The 20,980-nt window shown below is 36.5% G+C and overlaps 1 protein-coding gene across 1 annotated transcript in view; it reads left to right on the plus strand.

The window, feature by feature from the left end:
- Positions 1-20,980, plus strand: part of na (sodium leak channel non-selective protein na) — a 1,005,813-nt gene that overhangs the window by 805,745 nt on the left and 179,088 nt on the right. The window contains exon 34 of the mRNA XM_090411658.1: positions 3,771-3,919. Coding sequence (XP_090267784.1) covers positions 3,771-3,919 — 149 coding nt within the window. The remainder of the gene's footprint in view (positions 1-3,770; positions 3,920-20,980) is intronic.

The raw sequence follows: 20,980 nt of genomic DNA on the forward strand, positions 1-20,980 counted from the left end.
TCCACTTCTCTTATGCTGCCTCCATAATGCCCTTTTTCTCTGTATCACATGCTTAATCTCTTTATTCATCCATTTCACACCTACCTTATTTAACCTTCTCATCCTTGGAATACATTTAGACATTGCATCTACTAGACAGTTCTTGAATATCACTATCACTCAAGCAGCACTGATCCCCTTTCCACCCTAATCGTCATTCCATGCTACACCTACAAGCTGTCTGTTGAGCTCCTCATAATCACAAGCCTTGTAGTTCCATATATATACTTTTCTCACAAAGCTCCTCACATTGCTGGCAACCACCCAGGTAATCACTTCATGATCACTCTCACCAACTGGAGAGTGATTGCACACCTCATTTATAATTACATCCTCTGATGATATGATCAAATCTGAGACTGTCTGAATTGTGTGTCCTCTGTTACATACTGTCTGAGGTCGTTGTCCCTGAGATACTCAAGAGACTCATTTTCTTTACTTCCAGTTGCTATCTCATCATCCCAGTCTATATTGCCATAGTTAAAATCGCCCATAATAATCACCATTTTCTTATTTGCTTGGCTAATTTGATCATGCATTTCATACTCACTACCATCTACATTACCTGGTCTATAACAACATCCAACCAAGTATTTCATTCCATTCACCTCTATCTCACACCATACTGCCTCAAAACCACTTACACTTATTTCCCTCTTGCATCTCTACTTTGTATGGACATAATTCTTTCTCTATCATCAGTAGCACTCTCCCTCCCTTTTTTACCCCTTCTGTCCTCATGAAACACATCATACCCTTCCATCTCAATTCCTGTCAGGATGTCATCCTCATCTAACCATGTCTCACTTATTCCAACAATTTTTGGGTGAACAGACCCAATTAGTGAGACCATTTCATCTGCCTTGTTTCTTACACTTCTAGCATTTGTATACAAACACAACAGCTCAATCCTGGATTATATGGATTTTATTATACAATTTACTTTATCCAAAAAAAGAAAATTAATAAAAACCTAAAAACAACACATTACATAATAATCACAGTAATTAACTTTAATGAAATGAAAGTACAGATATTTTGTACTGAAAATAACAGTACATCATCAGTGCGTAGAAACAAGCAAATCAAAGAAACGGGAATACCAGATACATACAACAATTGGTTTACCAATTAAAAATTGTTGCTGCATGCTAGAAATCAATATATTAATAAATAATATTGTAAAAACTATTTTTGATGGTACATAAAATGAGAATCTCCCAAACCTTTGGGGTGGGGAGGAGAGAGAGAAAATCATTCCGATTCAGATTTGGCTGATGTAAAAAGGCTTTGCAACTTTCTTTGAAAAGGCATTCATATTTAAAACTGCTTCTATGGAGAAGACAAGCTTCATCCCACAAGATACTGTGCTTAGTATCAATACTATGTTGTGCCAGACCAGACTTTTGAGGTTTCACATATTCAATATAATATTGATGTTCATTAATTCTTTTTTCCACAGAACAGCCTGTCTGCCTGAGGTATATCAGATTACATTCACAAGATGTCTAATAAATGCCAGCTAATTACAGTTTGTCTTTTCTAGATGGTAACAGATGAGAAATTTTGTTGATAGGAAAATATATGGAATATGGGTGATACTTCTTTGAAATTCTACCAATAGGTTCAGAGATACCAGAAATACGAGAGTGGTCCAAAAATTTCTCAGCTTCGACCATAGATGGCAACACTATTGGCAAGATTTTTTTCCCCTAAGTTGGTAAATCTGTCATAAGCATCCATGTGAAATTGCAAATCATTCTATCAAGTAGTTTTTTTATACAGCTGTCTGAAACAAAAGCGTTACTCTATCCCTTGAAATGGATAAAATTGAGTATCGTGCAGTTATAAAATTCTTTGTAAAAGAAAGTTTAATGCCAAAAGAAATTCATTCAAAGTTCATAAAAGTTTATGGGCTCTTTCATTTTCGACAATTAAAAAAATAGGCTGCCAAGCTGAAGCGTGGCCGTACCAGCTGGGAAGATGATCCACGTGAAAGACATCCCAAAAGTGTAACAATACCAGAAATTGATCAAGTGCACGATATGGTATTGGATGACCGGCGAGTCAAAATGCATGAAATTGCTGAGACTGTAAGCATTTCAAAGGAACGTTCATTTCAATGTAGGATATATTTTGCATAAAGAATTGCACATGAAAAAGCTTTGCGCAGATGGGCACCACGCTTGCTCACAGCAGATCAAAAACGCTTTCACATGAAAATCTCTTAACAAGACTAAAACCAATTTTCTGCATCGATTTATTACTATGGATGAGATTTGGATTCACCATTATGCAGCAGAATCCAAACAGCAGTCAAAACAGTGGACAGAATCCGGTTGTTCAGTGCCAAAGAAGACAAAGTCGGTTCCATCAGCAGAAAAGGTCATGGCATCATTGTTTTGGGATGCTAAAGGCATTTTGCTTATTAATTATCTTGAAAAGGGTAAAACAATAACTGGGGAATATTATTCCGATCTTTTAACCAGACGAAAAAATTTGTGAGAAAAGACCCTGTTTGCAAAAGAAAAAAATTATCTTTCATTAGGACAATGCACCTGCCCACAAAGGTGTTTTGGCAATGGGAAAATTAAGGGATCTGCACAATGAATTGTTTGAACATCCACCCTGTTCCCCAGATTTGGCTCCCTCTGACTTCTAAACTAAAACTCTTCCTCACCGGTCAGCATTTTTCTTCGAATCAAGAGGTGATTGCATCTGTAGAGGGGTAGGTATTTTGCAGATCTTACTGAGAACCATTACAGGGACGGGATAATTTCGCTTTTGCTTCACTGGAATTAATGTATTAGTCTTAAGGGAGATTATGTTGAAAAATAAAAATAATTTTGAAATTATAAATTTGTTTTTTCATTGTTAGGCTGAGAACTTTTCAGACCACCCTCGTATAAGGGATTGGAACCTGCAATCTGTTGAAGAATCCTGAGATGTTTGAACATAAAAGTCAATTATCTGCTGGATTTGATTAGGGAATTATTTGTTAAATTCCATTAAAGTTTTGATAGTGAGAAGTTCTTGTTGTAAGCTTGAGGGAGAAGAAAATGAAATTTGATTAAATTCCATGAAAGTTTTGATAGTGAGAAGTTCTTGTTGTAAGCTTGAGAGAGAGAGAGAGAGAGAGGAGCACACATTATGTGCTCTATTAATTATAGACTTGATAACACCGATTTTTTGAGAGGAGTGATAAGCAGACGTTTGATGAATGTATCTTCCAGTAAAAGTAGGTTTTCGATAAACACTAGTTGATAAATTACTGGAGTCTGTGTGCATAAGAAGGATATCCAAGAATGGTAAACTACCAGCTTTTTCTTTTTCTAGTGAATTGAATGTGTGGCTGAAGGCTATTGATCCATTATAGGAAAGTGGTAAATTCATTTTCAGATGAGGCCAAATAGCAAAACATCATCAACATAATGAAACCAATGAGAGGGTTGGGGAATTAGAAGTTTCATTATATGCAAAGTGAGAGATAAAATGGGATAAATTATCAGAAGGGGTAGCTAGAGTAGACCTTGAAATGAAATGAAATTTCTGAAGTGTGATTGCAATTAAAGTGGATATGCCATGATGAATCTTTTGATTCTAGAAATCTGTTAATATTATTAATAATAAAAATGTAAATACATAGTACTATTACTGAGATTTGTACTAAAACACATAACGATAGTTTGGTTTTCTTTAAATATCAATTGTCATTGTCTTTTTCAAATTAGGCAACTTTGAAGATGCTAATGCTGACAGTTGTTGTTTCTGTATACAAAAGCTTTTTTATTATCATGGGGATGTTTCTTCTCATCCTTTTCTATGCTTTAACTGGAGTTCTACTTTTTGGTACAGTAAAATTTGGAGAAAATATTGGCAGGTAAGTAATATGTAGACTTAGATAATAACATACTTTAATTTTACATTTATGTTACTTAGTTAAATTTTGACATCAGAAATTATTTAAATTCTGAACAGTATAGTCTTTAATCAAGATATGTCATACAGTGTCAGTCACATAATTTAATTGCTGGTGCTTAATGTCAGTGTTCAAAGACAACTTTGACATTTTTAAATTTAATAACAGTTGCGAATCATTATTTTTTTTCATGGAAACAGCACAGAACTTTAATGGAAAGACATATACAATAATCCCTTGACTTACATCGAGGTTCCATTCCATCTGGCAGGACGTAAGATGATACATTAAATCAACAGCGTTATAGGGGTTAGAGACTTAACCATAATAAGTATACTGGCATTTTAATTTTTAAACTGTACTGTGCGTTATTGCCACTATAAAGCAGGAAAATAATTACCCAAATCTTCCTCCACAATCACATCTTCATTACCTTCCCTATGTGAAGGACCAGGCTGTGGCTCTTCTAGTGTAACCTTTTTTTTTTTTTTGATGAAAATGTCCAACGTGCTTTGCTTATTCTTCTTCTTTTCATCATAAATTTGTTTATAGCAAGCAAACACATCATTTACTTTCCATTCCACTAATAAGCAGCATTCAACATTGAGGTCATATCTTCAGCCATTTTGAGAACATCGTTAACTGCAGAGACCATTTCTGCAAGACCCTTCACTGTGAATTGTTTAACTACTCTTGTTTCTCTTTTCCCTCTTCCTTTTCTCATTCTTCCTCTTCTACAATCCTCCAGTTTGCCCAATTCTTCATTGGTCAACTCTTCATGGGCACTTTCTGAGTTGAACTACGTCATCATTCACTTCAAGATTTAGATTGTTTGCTAGGCCACTATTTCTTCACTCAATTTAAAAAGGTCTTCATTTTTTAAAAAAACTTCCAAAATCATGCACAAACCTTTTTTAATGTCTTTTTCCATATGCCACTCATACATTTGAGAGGTCACTTCGTTCCAAGCACAGCAATATTTTTAATAGCATGATAAATATTAAATGCTTTCCAGTATTGCATGAGAGTCTAATCATTTCCTTCAGTAGCAGAAATGGCTTGTGAAAAAGTTCTCTGTAGACAATAAGCCTTAAACACTGAAAGATTCCCCTGATCCATCGGTTGGATAAATGAAGTAGTGTTTGGAGGGAGAAACATGACCTTGATCTTGGGGTGAAGATCACCGATGTAAGGTGGATGACCTGGAGCATTATCTAGAATTAATAAAATTTTAAATTCTACATTTTCTTTCACACAATAATAGCTTTCCAGTTCACTCGACATAACAGTTGATTAAGGCATCCTCAAACAATTTTTGAGTCATCCGTGACTTCTTATTGCTCTGATAATGAACTAGAAGAGTATGCTTCCAAATGTTTTTGAAGGCTCGTGGATTCTTACTGTGCCATATCACAAATGGTTTCAGTTGATAATCCAGCTACATTACCCCCTTACAGAATCGTAATACAGTCTTTAAGAGCTTTGAAATCAGGCATAGATTTTAGCTTTTGGTGGATGAATGTCTGCTTGGACATCTTTTTTCCAAAACAAGGAGGTCTCATCTATATTAAATATTTGCTGTGGCAAATGATTTTTCTCTGTAATAATGTATCCAATTTTTCCACAAACTCCTTGGCAGACTTCTCATCAGCACTTGCAGTTTCACCATACATTTTCACAGTATGCAGCACAGAACTCTGCTTGAATCTCATGAATCAACCGGAAGAAGCATTGAATTCGTAGTCATGATCAGGCCCTGCTTTCTCCTTCAACATGTTGAAGAGACTTAGTGCCTTAGCAGTTATGGTTATAGTGCTAAGGGATATGCACTTTTGGTTCAGGTCATCTATCCATGATGCAAGTAGCTTTTCTATATCACTGATAGGACCTTGTCGTTGCTTAGTCACTATTGTCGATTTAATGGAAGCAGATCCTTTCACAGCCCGTATGATTTTATCCTTATTTTTCAAAATGGCCATCACATTAGAATGAGACCATCCGAAGGCATGTGCGATCACATTGACTGGCTTATCCAGCTTCATGTTGCTTTATAACTTGGAACTTCGTTTCAAGATCAATTGCTCACCTCTTTTTCTGTGATTCTTCACTAGGTTTTTTGATTGGGTGTGGAGGATGCCATGTTGCACAAAATATCGAATTATTTAATGATAAACACAAACTCAACTGGTGAATTGTTGAAGATACATGCTGATTGCTGACTAAAGTTGCTGCTGAATGCACTGTTGTCACTGTGCATTATGCATCTTGTTTGAAAGTATAGTCGAAAATGATATTTATTCCTTTATGGGATCATAGACGTAACTCGAATGGACGTAAGTCGAGGGATGACTGTATTATACAGTGATCTTTCAGTTATATGAATTTCAAATAACCAGTCCATCAATTAACCAACTCCTGAATTGTTTAGTGTGGCAGCTGACTTCATATTACTGTAAATTAATCAACTCTTCAATTGCACAACCAGTAAACCTATTTCTCACTTCTACTTCTTTCACTATGCGTTATTCCCGCTTCTTATGCAGGGTCCGTGTGTATTTCCCACTGTATTTGGATAATTCAAGGATTACCCCATCCTATCCCATTTCATCTTTTCTTCAGAATAGCAACCATTACTAGAATATTTTGTTATGGGCAAAGAACTTGCCTCTTTTTAAACTTCATTTTATGATAATGATTGGATAGTTAACCCTGTTTCTATCTCCATTATCTGTTATATTTATGTATACATATGTTCTCTAGCCAGTTTATCTGTTTTGCATGAGAAATCCTAAGAAACACAAGCTGAAGCTTAAAGCAACAAGAAAATCCTAAGTTTCTAGGAGAAATATCACCTCCATATTAGAATGGCTACCTAACTTTAAAAAAAGTCCTTATAAATGCCATTGCCTAGACAGGATTGAAATCTAAGTCTTTCCAACCAAAGGATGCCATCACTGTAGAGGTATCTGTATGTTAGATATGATCTATATACACACACATTCTGCAGCCAGCTTATTAGGTACTTGCATAACAGAGAGTAGGCCCTTCCTTCTTTCCTTCCTTGTAACATGGCACATTTTTGGAAGCAACGGTTACTGGATGAATAAACTGAGCATGAAAAAATATACATGGTAAATAACAGTGGTTATGGCAAATAGTAGCCATTGGTATAAGTGAACTTAACTTTATTATTATTATTATTCCAGACCCCCATGAAGTCATAAGACTCATGGAGACACAACACAGACTCTATCATACCACTCCTTAAATTCATTCACAGTCTGTACATTGAACACTCCTCTATCAAGCAACGAATTCCATGTTCTAACCACTCTCCATACCAAAAAGCCACTTCTCACCTCCTCCTTTCACGACTTCCAGAGATGGACTCTTGTCTCCTTGTTCCTTTCCTTTTCTTTACTATATGAAAAATTTCCCCTGTGTCAACCCTGTAAATACTCTTAATGCTTTAAATGTCTCAATTATCTCACTCCTTCATTGTCTGTCCACCAAACTATGTAGCTTGCATGCCCTCAGTCTATCCTTATAACAAACATTGTAAGTCCTGTTATCATTTTGGTTATTGGCCTCTGTAACCCTAGTCAAGGTTAATTTATTCCTCTTCAGATCTCAGTGACCAGATTTGGGAACAGCAGTTCAGATGTGGCCTGAATAGGGCTTTACACAATGGAATCACTACTCGTTTATCTCTACTGGACAAAGTCATTATTAATATTACAGCAATCCCCCAGGCTGCCTTCACTACCTTTGCAATATGTGTCCTAAACAAATTATTATCAACAATCACTACATGATCCCTTATCTTTCCACTTTGTTTAGAATAGATCCACCAATAGAGTATGCAGTCTCCCATCAAGTGGATCCCAAATTTCAAGATCTTACATTTAGTTGCATTAACCTGACATACCCATTTATTTGCCCACCTTCCCAACTTATTGAAATCCTCTCGAAGAGCCAAATCACATCATCTGCAAATAACTATATCTTCTTGCAACTCATTGACAGTATCTTTGACAATAAAGGTTAAAAAGCAAGGGTCCCAGTACTGATCCCTATGGAACCCCACTTATGACCTTTCTCTTCCTTGATACTGCCACCTCCCTTTTCTAATTTCCAATTTCTAATCCAATTCACTAACCTGATGTACAGCCTCATGCATTGCAACTTAAATAATAATAACAATAATTTGTCTGACCTGGTTGGCCAAGTGGTTAGCATATTTGCTCTCCAGCCAAATAGCTGCGGGTTCGAATCCGGCCGGGGGCATGAATGTTTGTGAGCTGTGAAAATACTAGTGATAGTAGTGGACGGTAGATGGTGTTGGTGTAGTTGCGGTTTGTTGTAGTTGGTGTAGACAGAAAGTTGTAGGGTAGATTCCCTCCCTCGATGAGTCTTTGGACTCACTCCCTGGAGGTGTCATGTAATGATAATAATAAAATATCAACCTATTATGTGGGGCACCCTATGAAATACCTTTGCAGAATCTAAAAAAAATGGCAGTAGATGTTTTTCCCTCATCAACTACTCTTGTCACTTTAATACAAAAGGCAAGCAGATTACTGAAACAAGAACACTTTTTTGACAACTTCATGCTGACTTTCACAGAGCAAATGCTTCAACCACGGCACTATTATCCTATTTGAGTACAGTGGGCCCATTGTACTCAAATGAATGTTCATAATATTATTTACACATAACTAATGCAAATAACTACCAAGTTAAGAAATTGTGGGAAGCTTTCAGTATTGAGCCTGCATTTCAAGGTAAATAGCAAGTTTAATAAAAATAAGCAATTATAACCCTACAAGTTTCGTAAATCATCAGACTTATATAGTCAGGGATTTTATTAAAAAAGTTATATGCAGCAAAAGACTAGAAACAATTAATTACACATATTAGATGTGTTACTGTAGATGTACTCAAGGATGACACAGTGAAACTACTTGTAAACCTTTTCCCATTGGACACAATGAAACTACTTGTAAACCTTTTCCCATTGGACATAGTAAGACTATTCAAATGCTGTATAGAAAACACTTTTTTTTTTTCATATTTCAGGACAAATTTTGGAAACAAAAAGAAGAACTTGCCACGGGAAAGTCCTTCGAAACTTTCAAAACAAATGCAGTCTAAAACTGTTAGAAGAAACCAAAAATTTGGTTGTGTTACATTGATGATATTTTTATTATTTGGTCAGGAACGATGGATGAGTTAATTAATTTCAAAGTTATCTGAACAATTTGCATCCCAATATAAAATTCACTCTTGAACTGGAAGATCACAAAAATTACCTTTCCTTGTAATCTTCATTGATATAAGCGAAAAAGAAAAAAGATTATCCTTTTCAGTATACAGAAAACTTACCACAATGGGAAGATTTTAAATGCTGCTTCACACCTTCATCCATTACATACGATAGGCAGGATTAAAGCATTATGAGATAGAGCATACAATATACCACCCCAACATGTTGGTTAAAATGAACGAAGAACTACACTACCTTTGCACAGAACTTATGAACCAAAGGTGATCAACAAAATTCTTAATACACCTCAGGCTCCTTTACTTAAACAAGATTTTAAGAATGCAATCACGCTACCTTTCATTAAGAATGCTACAGACAAAGTGGCTATGTTGCTCCATGAGTGCAACATCAAAGTAGCATTTTTACCTTTGCATAACATCTTTAGATTCTTACATCCACCAAAACCTAAACATCATCCCATGAAAAAAAACCAGGCATTTGTATCATTGCTCTTGTGGCATTTGCTATGTAGGCCAGACAAGAAGATGGGGAGAAATCGCATGTCTGAACACATAAAAGAAGTCGAAAAAAGAAGACGGCATAAATCAGGTTTGGCATCCCACACAACTACCATAGGATATCAAGTTGTTTGACAACAAACAAAAATGCCATATATTGATCATAAGTGTTTTACAAGAAACTTAAAGGATGCATTGCAAATGTTTAGGATCCCCTACACAATGTAGATAGTTTTTAAAACCTGGTTGTACTATAAATTAAAGATACCAAGAAATTATATTTTTGGTTTTAAATCCTTTATCCAAGTATAAGCAAACAAAAAATTTGTGCATGAAGTAACTTCTCGACTGGGCTACTTGTACTCAGAGGCTAATGACTTCACATCAATTGCCTTAGTATCCCATAATGCAACTTCTTTCATATCAATTGCCTTAGTATCCCATAAGGCAACTTCCTTCGCATCAATTGCCTTAGTATCCCATAATTGCATTATGGGATACTAAGACAATTGATGTGAAGTCATTAGCCTCTAAGTACAAGTAGCCAAGTCGTGAAGTTACTTCACATACAAATCTTTTGTTTTCTTACACTTGGATAAAGGATATAAAACCAATAATATAATTTCTTGGCATCTTTAATTTATAGTATAACCAAGTGAAAAAATTTTCAACATCTCTCTCTGATCCTGAATATTTTAGTAATAAGAACTGATCTCTACTTGTTCCATGTAGAAATCAGTTCTGGACCATGGAGACTTCCACCAAATTTTCTGTTGATCTTTCCAACCAAATTCCAGACTCTCTGTTCAAACTGGAATAATGTTACCTGGAATTGGGATATGTGGTCAAAATTCAAACCAGCATTGAAATAGAATATGATGCAATGGGGAAAGGAACAGGTTTTCCTCAAAAGAAAGAAGTTGAAAGACCCATATAAAGAGAATAGCTGGTTTGTAGCAAACAAATACAATGATATAGAATGTAGCAACATCATTAGAAACATTAACACAGAGACAGAAGTAGAAAGGCAGAAACAGGTAGAAGAAAGAAATTTTAAAATAAGAATACAGCAGCACTTAGCAGATAGACCTTCAGCTGCATTCTTCAATAGACAATTCACTAAATTCCACGAAGAAAGGACTATCACTCAAATCTGCATTGATGATGAAGACATGTCCACCACTCAAGACATTCTTGACTCCTTTCATAAACACTACAAAAATCTTTTTGAAGACAATAGTACTGTAGGAAATTATAACTCTTGGAACATTAATGGCTTTCCTGTTCGTATCCAAGATGGGCTTGACAGACCCCCTTACAGCATCTAAAGTTACCACTACCTATAAAGAATGCCAGACAAGAAAATGTGTGTTTTTGATAGTGATACCATAACTGCTTGAAGGACTGAGTTCCTCAAACCTTGCTTATGACTTTCTAGGGGTGCAATTGGCCCTGATTTTCTTTTCACATGATGATGCCACCATCCAGAGAGCTCAAATGGTAGAGAATTATCTTGAAACTGAAGAAACAGAATGGAATGAGATGCTCAAGAGCATCCCACACATCCAATGACTGCCATGACCAGTATGATCATCAGACTTAAATCTAGTTGAACGTGTGGGATACTCTTGAGCATCTCATTCCATTCTGACAGCCACCACATTGATCATCTGGTGAGCCAAAATCTGCTCTGTTGGAAAAAGGGATACATTTTTATACTCTCCTTTCTATATCTATATTGCATTATATATACAGGTTCACAATCTTTCTAAATGTCTAGAGCTGCAGAAACATCTGGGACTATCTTATATCCAACATGTCCCCTCTGTCTCTCTTTTCACCATCTTTCTGTCCCCTATTCTGATTATAGGCAGATCCAAGACAAACTTTTAGCCCAGTGGCAGTTATCATGAACTAGAGAGAGAGAGAGAGACCAACTCTAGGCACTATGAAATCAAGCCTGAGATCAAACTGTGGAAGTCTGATTTTCACAAGGACTGTAAAGAAGTTGTTCTTGCTCCACTCTGCATAAGTCATAGTCATCTTTACACATTGTTTCCTATTGAGGGATGCTGGCATGCCTATATGTGCAAGTTCTGCAGTACAGATTGGTCGATTGGTAGAGCCTCTGCTACTAATGGCTCATGCAAAAAATTAAGCAAGTTTGAGCGCGGTTAGTAGTTGGAAGGAATTCAATCGTTCGATGCTGTTGGCACACTCTCCCTCAATGAGTCTTTGGACTCCCTGGAGGTGTCACATAATAATAATAATAGTAACTATTATTTGCATTTTAGTTGACTTCTCCTGCCATTGCTTTGTTAATGAGTTTAATCACTATTTTCACGATATCCATAATCCATCTGAGTGCTATACTCAGGCAGATTTTATCTAATTCATCAAGTGTTTCTTTCATTTTTAAACTTTTACAGAATATTAATATTTTTCGCTGTATATAGATCATGTATATATCGTATATACAGGGTGTCCCATAATTCTTAGTCCAGTTTTTGATCTTTAACTGCTTCAAAAGTATCACAGTTACAGAGTTGCAATATACCATATTTTTTGGACCATAAGACGCACACCTGTTTACATAGAAAAATTGACTGAAAATTGGGGTGCATTTTATGGTCTGAAGGTAATATTGAAATACAAATCTTTACACTGTACCAAAGCTGTTAGTGAAGTTCAATTACTGGCGCAGTATGTTAATAAAATTAGTAAGTACACCACTGAAGGTAGGTACCTAAGTTATCTCGCTGCATGTGGGTGAATCACCGATTTAGAGCATCGATAGTCATTAGTGTGTAAACATATGCGCTGTTGTAGGGTTCATTTGAATTATTTTTTATAAGTCGTTAAAATTTTTATCTTAAAATTAGAAAAAATGAGTGTAAAACAAAAAAGACTTTCATATAACCAGAGTTATAAATTAAATGTGATAAATTATGCAAAACAATATGGAAACAGAGCAGCAGAAAGACATTTTCCACCGCCAACAGAAAAAATGGTTCGTGAGTGGAGAAAACAAGAGGAACAATTAAAACTGCTATGTAAACACAAGAAAACATTCTGTTCACACCTAGAAAAATGGCTAGAATTAGAAGTACAATTGAAAAAGTGGGTAACAAATCATCGAAACATGGGAATATCTGTTTCTACAAAAATGATCATTTTTGAAGTGAAACGATGAGCAACTGCTAATGGAATTTTAGATTTTACCGGATCACCGTCTTGGTGCTTTACATTTATGAAAAGACACAGGTCATGCATGTGTACAAAAACCACTCTATCCCAAAAAATGCCGGCTGACTATGAAGCTAAAATTATAGAATTCCATAGATTTGTCATATCAGCGAGAAGGAAATTTTGAGCTTAATCAAATTGCGAACATCGATGAAGTGCCTCTAACTTTTGATGTTCCTTCAAATCAGACAGTAGATTCAAAATGCACCAAATCAATAGTGATCAAAACAACAGTCACAAAAAAACTCACTACACTGTAGTTTTAGCTTATTACGCGGATGGAACAAAACTACTACCCCCCATGTTAATCTTCAAGAGAAAAACGTTACCGAGAGATGAAATTCCTCGTGGCATTATTATCCACGTTCAAGATAAAGGCTGGATGGGGGAAACAGGAATGAAATTATGGATACAAAAGATATGGGCAAAACGTCCAGGTGCATTGTTTAAAAAGCCTGCGATGGTAGTGTGGGAACAATTCAGAGTGCATAAAACAGAATCAACCAAGAAGCTTCTAAAAGAAATGAATACAGAATTAGCTGTCATTCCTGGAGTCCTTAAAAGTCAATTACAACCCTTGGATGGATCTATTAATAAACCATTCAAAACTTTTATGCCGGAAGAGTGGAACAAATGTAAGGCAAAGCCAAATCACGACATTATTGCAACCAGACGTATGAAACGGCCAACAATTTCAGAAGTATGTACCCGGGTGAAAAATTCATGGGAAGCTGTGAAAGAAGAGACGATTATAAAGTCATTTAAGAAATGCGGGATAAGTAATGCGATGGATGGTACCGAAGATGACACAGTTTTTGAAGGGAGTAACAACAATAGTTCAGGCGAAAGTAATACGAACGGTGACATTAACAAGACGAGTGATAGTACCAAGAGTGAAGATGAACTGAATATTGCTAATACAAATGATTGTAACAATAAATAAAAATTAAGTAGAATTTGTGAATTTGTAATATCTTTATATGATGAAATATTTTTGTCTAAACATCGTCTCATAAATTTGGAGTGCACCTTATCGTCTGAAAAATATGGTATATCATTTGAAGGTATAACTATTAGAATTTTTTATGTAATATTATTTCATTACATTTTTCTTTCTTTTTTTTTTTTTAGACTGGTATGATAAGATGGCAAATGTTTAAGAAAAAGTCAATTGCATCCTTTTGCTTGCTGAACTCAAGTCCATAACAGCAGTAAGAAGAAAATTCTTTGTCCATTATAACAAGGAGGCTCAGTAGAAATTTAATTAATAACTGGGCGAAAAAATTCAAAAAACTGGATCAATTCATGACAAATCCGGATCAGGGAGGTGATCATCAAGGGAAGCGAATGTGGTTGAAATCGAAAGGGTGTCGAGGCTAGCTGGTGAACGGACGTGCTATCGGAGAGCTCCTGAGAGATTTGTGATTTTTGTTGATTTATTGATGTTTTGGATTCAATTTAATGGACTTAAGTGTGTAATTTTGGTATATTATTGGAGCGTTATTAGCGTGGTTAGTGTATTAAAGTGTTTTATAACATAATCTATGTCGGGAAGTCGCCGCTAGATGAATTCGTAATGTGTAGTGTTCGTGCAAGCTCCAGATAAGATAAGTATCATTTTCAGTTATCGATACAAATTACTTAATATTGTGTAGTTTTGTTTTGTTTGCCTTGCGTATTTTAGTGCATCTGTTTTTGGTGTGTTATAGCATACAATTTGACAAAACACGTTGCAAATAAGTATGGCATCTGTGCGAAGGAAAATGGCGGCCAGTAATGATGGTTCGCCATCCTTATCAAAGAACGGTAGTATAAAAGAAATGAGTCAGTGTACTAGCTGTGAAATGTACGTTTTGCGGAGTGCGGTCGGAGTGTGGTTAGATGATAATAAAGGATTGAATGTGTGTAGAAAATGTAGAGAGAATGAGGAATTGAAGTGTATTTCGGATCGTGAGTGTGATATTTTTGTCAACCTTCAGAATGAAGGAAATAGGGATATGACAAGAAACGGCAAGGTTGTATATGAAAATTGTGAGAGTGTGAATGATAGTATAAATGGTTTCTCAGAGAATAAAAAAGATGAGATAGATGCATTGAGTGAGATCGTGTTGTTGAATAGTGCGATAGAAAGAGCAAAACAGCAGCTAGAGTGCATGAACAAAAGTAGACTGAATGAACCAACCAATAATAAAAGGTATGACAGGAAAAATAGACGTATGAATGTGAACATGAACAAAATGAACAATAGAGTGCTGTATGGAGACTCGTTAGTACGAGGTGTGTTAGTAGAGGATTTGACAAAATCGTACCAACCTGGTGCGACCATAAAGGACGTAACTGAGTCTATTAGAGAGCAAATGGAAAGGGTGAAAGAAATGATTGTTGTGGCAGGTACGAATGATTTGAAAGGAGATAAAATGGAAATGATAGAAGACCTGAATGAATTGTTTGAGGTAGCAAAAGAAAAGAGTGAGAGAGTTAGAATGATTAATCTTTTGCCACGGTATGACAGTGAAATGTTTAAAAGGAGGGCTATAATTGCGAATGACTTTATGCGTGGGTTATGTATGACGAGTGGTGTGGAATTTGTGGATGTGTGGAGTGAGTTTGATGGGCGAAAGGATCTATATAAGATGGATGGCTTGCATTTGAATGGTTACGGTGTAAGAAGACTTGAGAAAGTGTTGCTGAATGTAGTGGATGTGCAAATTCAGGGAAACTAGATTTGTTAGGGGGGGGGGGGTAGATATACAGTCCTTATGGAGGCAGTTGAATGTAAGAATGAATATAATATGCCAGAGCAAATAAGGACAACAAATCTGAGTGGGATAGTTAATATAAGGCATCAAGGTAGGGTTGGGGCTAATGGGGGTCTTAAATTCATGTACACTAATACTAGGAGTATTAGGAACAAGAAGGAAGAGTTTTTGGCCATGGTTGGCTTCCAGACCACAGGTTATAGGTATTAGTGAAACATAGCTGACTGTAGATGATATAACTAGTGGGATTGAATGTGATGGGTATAGTGTGTTCAGGAATGACAGAGAGAATAAAATGGGGGGAGGAGTATTGTTGATGATAGCTGATGAGCTCCAGCCAAGGAGAATAGAAGTTGAATTGCAGGATAGAGAAAAGAGCACATTTGAGGCCATTTGGTGTGAGATTGTGGCTAGCAGAACTAAATATACAATTGGGTGCTGCTATAGACCAGGTGATGGAAAAGATGGTGGTGACAGTATGCACAAGCAAATAGAAGAAATGGGTGGAAGGAGGGTGATTATTATGGGAGATTTCAACTATGATCGCATTGATTGGAGTGAGGAGAGGACACACGGAAGGAACTGGATTTTATGCGGTTATTAAGGGATAACTATCTGCGACAGCATGTAATGGAAAATACTAGGGGTCAGAGAGTGCTTGACCTAGTAATTACATCTGAGGATTTGGCTGTAACAAATATGACCACATTGCCACCAATCGGTGAGAGTGATCATAGGGTCTTGACTTGGGAGGTGGCTAAAGGTGTAGAATTTTCAATTAAGACAGGGTACATGTGGAATTATTGGGCTGGAAAGTATGACAAGCTTAGGAGTTTGATTGGTTCAGTGCCATGGCATGTACAACTGCAAGGACTAGAAGTTGATAGTGCATGGGAGGTAGTTAAGAAGTGCTTGCATGAAGCAATGGCTGACTGTATACCTAGAGTCCGAATAATAAATCAAGTAGGGGTTAAATGGATGAATAACACCATTAAGCTTGAGCTGCAAAAAAAGAAACAACTATGGAGGGAATTTAAGGAGAAGGGTGACCGGCAGGCACATGAACGGTATAAAGCGCAGGCCAGAAGGGTGACGAGTGTGGTAAGAAAAGCAAAAAAGGATTACGAAAGAACATTGGCCATGCAGGCTAAAGAGAATTCTAAACAGTTTTTTAGATATGTAGCAAGTAAAAGGAAAAATGTACATGGCAGATTGATTTTAAAGAATGCCGATGGTAGGGAGGTAACTGAATCAGTTGAGATAGTTGAGTTACTGAGTGAGCACTTTGCAAGAGTATATCATCCAGGTGGTGACATTGCAGAAACGATTAAACCAGTAGATTATATGGGAATTGTGGTTAATGAAGTGTAGGTGAGTAGTCTATTGCATAACCTCAATGTCAATACATTTGTGGGATTAGATGGTATACCAGCTCGTGTTGTACGAGAAGCAGCTAAAGAATTGTCAGTACCCTTGACCATTTTGTTTAATTTGAGTCTCGGGTCTGGGTTAGTCCCGAGCGGGTGGAAAGAGAGGAAAATAGTTCAACTGCATAAAGGTGGTTCCAAGACTGCTGTTGTAAATTACCGACCGATTAGCATATCAGGAATCATTGTCAAGGTCTTAGAGAAATTAGTCAAGAAAAGAATACAGGATTGGATAGATGAAAATGGGATATTGTATGGGGGACAACATGGTTTTGTGAAGGGTAGATCATGCCTCAGTAACTTGCTCACGTTTTATAACACAGTGACGGCTGAACTGGATAGGGGTAATGGGTTTACAGTGATACTACTGGACCTTGCCAAGGCCTTTGATAGGATACCACATGGAACCCTAATCAGTAAACTGGAGCAGATGGGTATAGATATAGGGTTGGTGAGATGGATAGGAGGGTGGTTGAAGGAGAGATATCAAAGAGTGGTTTATTCAGGAGTGGAGTCTAAAAGACGTCTTGTGACTAGTGGAGTGCCACAGGGCTCTGTTCTTGGACCACTGCTTTTCAATTTGTTCATCAGTGATATTGGAAAGGATCTGAGAGGAAGTGTTCACTTGTTTGCCGATGATGCAAAGTTGGGTAGAGCAATTGTGAGTGCACAGGATGTCAAAATTTTACAGGATGATTCGGATAGTTTGGAGGACTGGGCTAGGAAAAATGGATGTCAATTTAATGTGGCAAAGTGTAAAGTTATGCATTTTGGGGTGAAAAGAATAGCAGCAATATATCGCATTGGTGGAACCATACTCCAGGAGATTGATGAGGCCAGGGATTTGGGAGTGTTGGTGGATAGGGAGTTGAAGTTTAGGGGACACATTGCAAAAGTAACTAAAACAGCTCACCAAATCACTTGGCTTCTGAAAAATACTTTAACATGCAGAGACGAACAAGTTGTTCCTCTGTATCGAGCCTTGATAAGACCCCATCTGGATGTGCCCAGTTATGGGCACCAGGGTTTCTTCGTGATGGGGAGGAAGTGGAGAAGGTCCAGAGACGAGTGACCAAGATGATAGCAGGTCTGTGGAATGAACCTTATGAGAATAGGTTGAAGATTTGTGGGTTGCAGAAATTGGACGATAGGCGAAGGAGGGGTGATATGATTGAGACATTCAAATTACTGAAGGGTTTTTATAAGATTGATCCAGAAGATATTTTTGAAAATATGACTGGTGGTGGGAGGACTAGGGGCCATGCATGGAAGCTGGGCAAGAGCATGGTTGACAAGGGTGTTAGAGCTAGGTTCTTTACTTGGAGAGTGGTAAATGAGTGGAATAAGCTTCCAGAGTCTGTTGTGGGTGCTACGACTGTGAATGAGTTCAAGGCAAGGTATGATAGATACTGTGTGAATGTTGAATAGTTATTCTTGACATGATGTTAGGGCCTCCCTCGATGAGTCTGTCGACTCCTTGGAGTTTCCCGGAACAATAATAATAATAATAATAAAGTGCATTTGATAAGAGTCCCAAGAAATCGGTGCAACATGCAGTTGCTGCTTAGTTAAATTTACCAAAAACCACAGTGCACAGAATTCTAACCAGACAACTCCATAAACATTCTTACAAAATTAGACTGTTCAGATGCTACAAAGAAAAGGATTATCATGCTAGGTCAGATTTCTGTCAACTGATGAAGACATAAATGAAAAATGACACAGAAGTTATTGAACATCTTTTTTTCTCTTTTTCAGATGAAGTAACATTCCACATAAATGGGAAAGTTAACCTTCATAATTGCTACATTTGGGGTACAGAGAAGCCTCAGGAAATGTGGCAACACGAAAGAGTCTCAACAAAAGTTAATGTGTGGTGCACAGTTAAGAGATGTTGCATTATCGGGCCATTCTTTTCAATGAGCCTGCTGTCAGGTGTGAATCTTATTTAGCGATGCTTCAGATGTTTTTCATTCCCGAATTAAAGAGATTAAATCTTATGAATAAAACTATTTTCAACAGGATGGGGCACCTTGTCACTGTGCAACACAGGTACAAAAGTTTCTGGATGACACTTTCACAAATAGGTGGATTGGTAGAGGAGGTGCTCTTGTATGGCCACCTCGGTCACCTGACCTGACTCCGTTAGACTTTTTCTTATGGAGTCACATCAAAAGAGTCGTGTATGCTCCAAAGCTTGCTTCTCTTGATAACCTTAAGACTAAAATTACAAACGCAATCAATGCAGTCACTGCTCAGCAACCACTTTCTGGAACTTCGAAAATTGCCTAGTTACATACATTGCACAAGATGGCAGTCATGTTGAGCACTAATAAAAAACAAATCATTGTAGATAAAAGTTAATTACATACTCTTTAAGCTATTATATAATATAAATCTGTAACTTTTATATGGTTTGACCTATTAAAGTTTAAAACTGCACTAAGAATTATGGGACACCTTGTATTAATTTATTTCTAAAATGTAGTTATATAATAAAATATAATAAGTTATAATAAAAGTTATAATAATATTTCATTCTAACACACATAATTATAAAGATATTTATTTTTTAATATTTTCCCCATAATAAATTAATGGCTCACACTCATTAATTTCATTACAAATATTTGATCCTGATGCATCACATTTCTTCTCACAGATATCACATAATAATAGTAATATTACTATTACTATTTTTGCATGACACCTTCAAGGAGGCAAAGGACTCATCATGAAGGGCACTCTACTCTACTCCACTACTTAATTCTCTGTCTTCAATACATGCAACACCATCTACTGCCCACTACCAACAATAAATTTTTTTTGGCTGTAAATTGTATGTTCTAATAGTCGATTTGCCTGTGTGCAGGATGAAAAACCTGAGTTTCAGGAAGAAAAACCTTGCTACTTCCATATGAGATCAGCTAACTTGCCTTCAGTTCAAAAAGCCCACCTAAAGATTCCTTTCATCATGATAAGGCATTTTCCACAATCATTTTCATTTCCTTCACTATTTTCTGTTGTGCATTTTCCATATTAAGAATTTAAGAAATGCAAAAGGGGGATATTAATATGGTTTAACCTCCCTACTGGCCGAGGTGGATGAAATAGTGAGACCAAATTTCACTTCTTATCCATGTTATTCAATAGGTGTTACAGAATCATATCCAGATTTAGTTGGACATCTATAGACATCATGGCCAGTTCAGGGGTTAAATATTTAAAATTAGTTATTATTAGATTGCATTTCAAGATTTGTTAATAACCAACAACACAAGTGATAAAAAAGTAAGAGTATTATTTGCGCACGCACGCACGCACACACACACACACTCACACACATAGCCTGTACATCCATCACAACTTGTGACATAAACAATCGCTGAGGACTGTTACAGTTCAGATACAAATGATTTTGAAATTTAGCACAGAGTTACAACTGCGTAGATTGAACTATTCGAATTTAAACTTTTAATGAAAGAGTTTGAAACATGTAATTGGAATGCAGTCATGCCATAAACAAGATATGGCACTAATGGAGGTCACTCAATACATGCCAAGAGACACGTTTTGTTTAAAATTTTCTTTAGATTTTTTTTAGTTATTGAAAAATTAATTATAGAACAGACATGTACTTATCTGCAACAGTACAGTGACAAAAACATAAAAGTGAAAAAAAAGTAATCAAATTAAAAAAAAAAAGTGCCTCATACTTCCTGATGATCTTTCATACCACACTTTGCTATACACTGTGTTAGCCCCATTTAAGAATGCTAAGTATGATCAAATATTTAACTATGTTG

Source organism: Typopeltis vanoorti, chromosome 21 (genome assembly GCF_054136105.1).
Source record: "Typopeltis vanoorti isolate ZY-2024b chromosome 21, IOZ_Tvanoo_1.0, whole genome shotgun sequence".
Lineage (NCBI taxonomy): Eukaryota > Metazoa > Arthropoda > Arachnida > Uropygi > Thelyphonidae > Typopeltis > Typopeltis vanoorti.